This window comes from Exophiala oligosperma, assembly GCF_000835515.1.
Source record: "Exophiala oligosperma strain CBS 72588 unplaced genomic scaffold supercont1.82, whole genome shotgun sequence".
In the NCBI taxonomy this organism is placed as follows: Eukaryota; Fungi; Ascomycota; class Eurotiomycetes; order Chaetothyriales; family Herpotrichiellaceae; genus Exophiala; species Exophiala oligosperma.
Genome location: NW_015622899.1, coordinates 1 through 5,630, shown reverse-complemented (window position 1 = coordinate 5,630; position 5,630 = coordinate 1). Strand labels below are relative to the sequence as shown.

General features: G+C 49.1%; 2 protein-coding genes across 2 annotated transcripts; both read right to left on the bottom strand.

The window, feature by feature from the left end:
* Positions 1-1,361: 1,361 nt before the first annotated feature.
* On the bottom strand, positions 1,362-1,718 carry PV06_11858 (uncharacterized protein; the record flags this gene model as incomplete). Its single annotated transcript, XM_016413604.1, has 1 exon — positions 1,362-1,718. One exon carries the CDS (start codon positions 1,716-1,718, stop codon positions 1,362-1,364), a length of 357 nt encoding a protein of 118 aa, XP_016256018.1.
* Positions 1,719-4,475: 2,757 nt separating this feature from the next.
* On the bottom strand, positions 4,476-4,847 carry PV06_11857 (uncharacterized protein; the record flags this gene model as incomplete). The annotated part of the gene is made up of 1 exon (XM_016413603.1): positions 4,476-4,847. The coding sequence occupies one exon, from the start codon at positions 4,845-4,847 to the stop codon at positions 4,476-4,478; it is 372 nt and encodes a 123-aa protein (XP_016256017.1).
* Between the last annotated feature and the right edge of the window lie 783 nt (positions 4,848-5,630).

Genomic DNA, 5,630 nt, shown 5'->3' with positions numbered 1-5,630 from the left:
CCAGCCCAGCCAAGGTGACACACCGGCAACTTGCCTCGAAATTGACTCAGCAGGCTCCTCATAGTAACGTCGAGAATGACTCTGGAAGCTCGGAAGTCGTGGAATCTGACAGTCAGAACCTTGGGGAAGGCCAGGGCGAGGAAGACAACAAGGTGGTGAAGATTGCCAATTCCGTGATAAAGAAGGTCAAGAAAGTGATAATGGAGAAGGAGAAGAAGGAGAAAAGACGAGCCAAAAGAACGGAACCATCCGATTTATCCCTCGAAGGTATTTGTTCAAGAGAGCTTTCAAAGCCGGGGTTTCGATGCAAGAGTTTGGAATGGGTGGAGACCTTCGAGCAGTCGGCCACCGATGGAGAAACAAGTCTTCGAGGCCTCCGCACTTTGGAGAATGACTTCACTAAGGTTTGGGACAGTGTACGGAAACATGGGGTGTGGACTTATTGGTATTACGCTGCAAGTTTTAGCTACATTCGTTATCTGTTTGGGAAGACCCAGATGGATCGAAGAGCGAAGGCAGTACGCGTGATCAATCGGAGTTTCAGTCACCTTTGGTCTAGTGATGGCCCGGCTGCAGTCATGCTCCTTTATGCTCTTGCCGGTGAGTCTAACCCAGGATACCGCGTCCACGAAGAGATGAAAACTAAATGGTATAGAGAAACGGTATACTCTTTGTGATGCTAGTTATGTCTCCGACCAGCAGCAAGACAAGATTATCACGCTCATTGTGAAAGGTTTGACCGGGGCATTGAAGGAGCCTCCTGAGGGAGCTCAAATACCATTTCCGGTCGTTTGGGTCAGTTTCTTTTTAAAGATCGGGTATGTCTATTAAGTGTACCAGTGGTTGCCTTGTACTGAGATGTGAACCATAGTTTCCAGGACGCCTGTCGGGCGCTTGATTTAGACGCACTTGCCGAAATCGAGCTGCAACCAACCTGGGAGACGTGCCCGGATGGACAATTTGAGCTACGTCAAGGGCATGAATACGCTTTCTTGAAAGCACGATGGGCATCATTGCATGCTAGCTCAGGACTGTTACACTGCGAGCAGGAAAGCTCATGCTCGCCAGAGCTTGAGGTGGTTGAGGACGGCGACCGCGCATACGCACTACAGACTACTTCTCAGGACGTACCTTCTCCGAACGCCCCTTCCCAGGACGTCCCTTCTCAGGCTGTCGCTTTTCAGGACGTACCTTCTCCGAACGCTCCTTCCCAGGATGTCCCTTCTCAGGATGTTCTCTCCGCTGAATTTTGGCTGAAGGGCTTTCAAGACAACGACATCAGAGAAATGCACTTTGAAGACGCTTTCTTGTCTGTCCTCGGCTCTTCGGAGTTCGCCTAACCGAATCGTTGTCCCACATCCCTATTGAGCCAGATCGAGATTTTCAAGCAGCCTCGGCCAGTGTTTCCTCTGGGTTCTGTGCTCCTTCCGCTTCCCGCTCGATCTCGTAGGGTGTGAAATTCCCAGTAACCGACCAGCCCCGACAAAAAGACCTTCTTTCCCTCCCTCCAGCACGAGGATATCGCCTACTGGAAGGTCGAAAGGGTCAATGGTGGGAGGACGACGCGACTTCAAGATTGCAACTCGGCGTTCCTCGCGGATTTTCGAGACGAGGATTTGAACAGGTGCTTGGGTCATTCCCGTTGGTATTGGGGCCTTTACACCCTTACTGGTTTCCGGCTCCTCTGGGGACCGAGAAACTTCATTGACGTTACTCATGTGGACAGTTTGGGGGGTTTCCGGCGCCTTGGTTTCACATGATGGCAGAAATTCCCTTTCGGTGGTAATCTTGTCGTCGTTGTCGTGGTGGTGGTGTATTGTTTCAGGATCACGAAGAACTATCATCGCCACGACTTGGTTTGCTTTGACGTAGAAGTGGTTCGTGAGGAAACTCCATTTATCACGGTGTATCCGAGAAAGTCTTTGTCCCTTTTCTCTATAGTGATCGAGAATGATTGGGTGCTCCTAGCCATCAGCAGTGATTAAGACCCACCGATGGGAATCTAACCTACGTAGTATCTTTTAAACAAATTGACCAGATTCTGAGATTGTTCGTTACGTTCCTGTGGACTAGGGAGAGAGGGCAATCGCCAGTGCCCTTTTGGTTCTCGCTCTGGGATGAGGTCTTCGGCGCGCAATACGACCCGCGAAGCGACCTCGCGGAACTCATCGCTGGTTTTAATGGTGAGCATGTTGGCTGTGCGCGGACTTCGATAGAGAATCTGGATGCGAGAATGAATATATTTCGAGAGGAGCTGCGATATATAATGTCCAACGAGCAACGTTTTGAAAGATTTCTTCCAATGTGGAATTGGATACTCTGTAGGCCACGTGGAATGCTGTGATGAATTCGAAGTTGTGGTTCGAGATACGTAGATTTCGAGACAGAATTTTGACACGTCATCATACATATTCGCGCTCCAATCCACGGGATTGTGTGATAGCGGCGACGGAAAGTTGGTGTCACTAACGAAGGTGGGGCCAAAAATCTTGCTGCTATAGGAAGAACGCCCTCGGGACCGACGCACAGACAGAAGCCTCTACAGGAGGCCAGTTCAGGTAGCTTTCCTGCAAGACACTACCTTCAGCCACAATCAGATCATACCCCCAAGAGAAGATTCCTTAATAGCTTCAGTCGCTCAACCATGATATATCCGGTTGACCACCAGAATCAGCGTACCGTGCCACACAAATGCCAGTCAAAGCCAAGTAGAGTGGACACAATTAACAGCAGCCTCTCACAAAGAAGATCCGGGCCCTGACAGGACGCTCTAATTAACCCTGCTGTTGTTCGTACCTGAATGGTCGAGTCGATCCGAAAGAGTCGGTTCATTAAATTGCATAGTCGCAATATCGTCTGGAATTTCTTCCGGCTTGGGGAGCTTTGGGCTGAGAGGTCGATCTTGAGGAACACCATTGGTCCTCGCTGGGTCGTGATGCGTCTCCTTTGGGGGTGACTTGGAGGGTTCATTGCGAGGGTCCGATGCATTTTCTGACATGACGATCCAGGTTAATAAGAGGAGAGGCGGGAGGGCTGGCTTGCAGAGGAAGTATTGTCAAAGATTTGTGGCTGAGTTTATGTTGACACTGTTAGGACTTTGGAATTGCTGACTGGAGAGGAGAGGAAGGACACTTGGCGAAGTCTCAAGATCATCCTGGGAGCAAGCATTCTTATACCTGGAGACGCGCATCGGAGGCTTGAGAGAAAGGACTCCCCTAATGTCATCATCTCGATCAGGTTGATGGACTACTTAGCTCAAGCGTAACTGACCAACGATGCCCCTGGTCCTCTACCACGGAGACCGGATCCTGCTCGATTACGCCGGTCGTGTATTTCTTATACTGCAGAAACATGTCAAAGAGAAACGGCAGACCGTTATGCGGCCTGCATTGACGAGTCACATCGTCCTTTGAAGCCCAGACTGAGACACGACCGTCTGGATAGTTGATTGGGAGTGCTTGCTAACCTCTCTTGGAGGCAAAGAGACATTAGTTCAAGATAGAATGAATAGCTTTTCGTCGCCATGTTGTTTCTGACACCGTTGACGATAGCTTTTTGAGGAAGGTGCAGCGGCCTAGGGCCTGCTCCATTTCGTTTCGAGAACCGTTGCCTAAAATCCCACCTCCTGTAAAAGTCCACCTCCTGTAAAAAGTCTACGTTCGTATTCTAGAGTCTCTTGAAGCCAGTGATTGATTATTTTCATACTCCCAGGCGGGCTAAGCCCAGCGGGGTCTAGCTAGTTCTACTCTTTGCTGCTTGGCGGGTCTTCCCGGTTCATAGTTGCCTCCCTCCTTTTGGTCCGCGATATACAACCGACAGCTCTTGAAGACATTCAATTTAGTAAGGCCTACCCAAGTCAAGCGGACCGCGAACAGTCACCTGACAATAATTGCTGCCCAAATTCTAACCCCGCCATCCCCTCACGGTGCGAGAACTTTTTGTCAGCTGTGTTCCGGAAGTCCTCAGACTGCCGTTTGTCTTCAGTACCACGATTTTGGGTTGAAAGCATTTGCTCAAACTCGCCAGTGGTCTAGTTACAATTGGAGGTGTCGCAATTTCCCATCTTCCGTCCGACTTGCACGCCATCAAGGGTTGTTCATCCTCGAGCGCAAAACGACCATTGACGCTGCTAGCAAACTAATCTTACCCATGGTAAGTGTCATTATGAATAGAGACAACATTGCTAATGGATTTTCAAGCCGTCCACGGACATCAACGATCAAGACCTCGATCCATCGACGATAAACTGGGAAGACAGCCATAAAACTCCTCACCGCATTTATGGAACTGGTCGATGGGTATATTGGCGTGATTGTAGGCAGGTGACACTGGCACGAGAAGTGGGAGGGGTGTTCGAACAAGTCAGAGAGATCGATAAAAAGACGGGGCGTGCGGTTCTTCCGGTGGGCTTGATCCTAAAATGCATGGGCGATGGTGGGAAAATGAAGGAGGAATGATGCAGAATGTCAGATCATTCATGTTTTAAAGAGCATATCTTTCACCTGGTATGCTTCAGCTTCTCCGAGGTTGATGTTGAGAATACCGTCTTGGTTGACATTGCCAGGTATATGCATTGTCACAAATCTTGTGTTAAGAATTCCTTGATTTCTTTCCTCCTTTCGCGCGGGACTCACTTCGAGCATCTGGCCCAACGTCGGACCAAGTATTTCAACAATTCCTGCGTCTTGGGCACCTTGCGCAACGACTTCATTTTTGATGAGAAGTTTCGTTCCGTTCGCTTGCTCGATATACCGAAAGTCACCCTCTGAATCCACTTGGGTACCAAAGAGTTTCAGAGCAAGAAATTCGACTTTGCTCGCTAAGATAGCTAGACTCATACAAACCATCCCAAGGGAATATGAATATGGAAATAACATCTCTATGTGGGCTCGTTCGCCACTCTTTCTGACTGCCGACACCACATAGGGGCGGAACAGGGTAGGTAAGTACCTCGCAGGAGGGTATGAGACTGTTTGAAAATCTGATACCTCCCTCAATATGGAAGTTGACTCCGCATTCGTCCCAGTAGTCAATGTGTTGTTGTTCACAACAGGGGGTATAGATGGTTGATGCGGCTGCAAATCTTGGACAACTGCGGTCGAGCTGAACTGAAATTCGCTAGTGTTCTGGGTATCCATTACAACGACTTTTTTGGCCGGATGGCTGAATCGTTGCAATACCTTTATTGCCACGAGACTCATTTAGTAGGCAAAATCGAAACGATTTTCGGTAAATTGCGGCATCTATCTCTTCATAAAGTGGAAGCGGTCGACAAAGCATTCCCCTTTACGCGCTGCGAGAATCTTATCTCACTGGCTATAGAGTGTGACGACATAGCTACTTCAACAAGACAGGATGACATTAACGAACTACTAAGGAACGCCCTATTGTCTACTTCGAAGACCTTGATAGCGTTGACATTGAGATCGAGTCTCTTCTGGCTCCTATCTCCGTCAACCATCCACGCAATTCTCTGGACACGCCATCTGTCAGTCTTATTCCTCGACGGTGCCTGTTATTTGGATGGCAGAGATTGGGTACTTTTGTCCAAAGCCTCGAATCTGGAGGTGGTGGTGCGGGTAGAGCCCTGGATTCAACCTGGGAGTGATATCAATAAACTCATTTTCCAA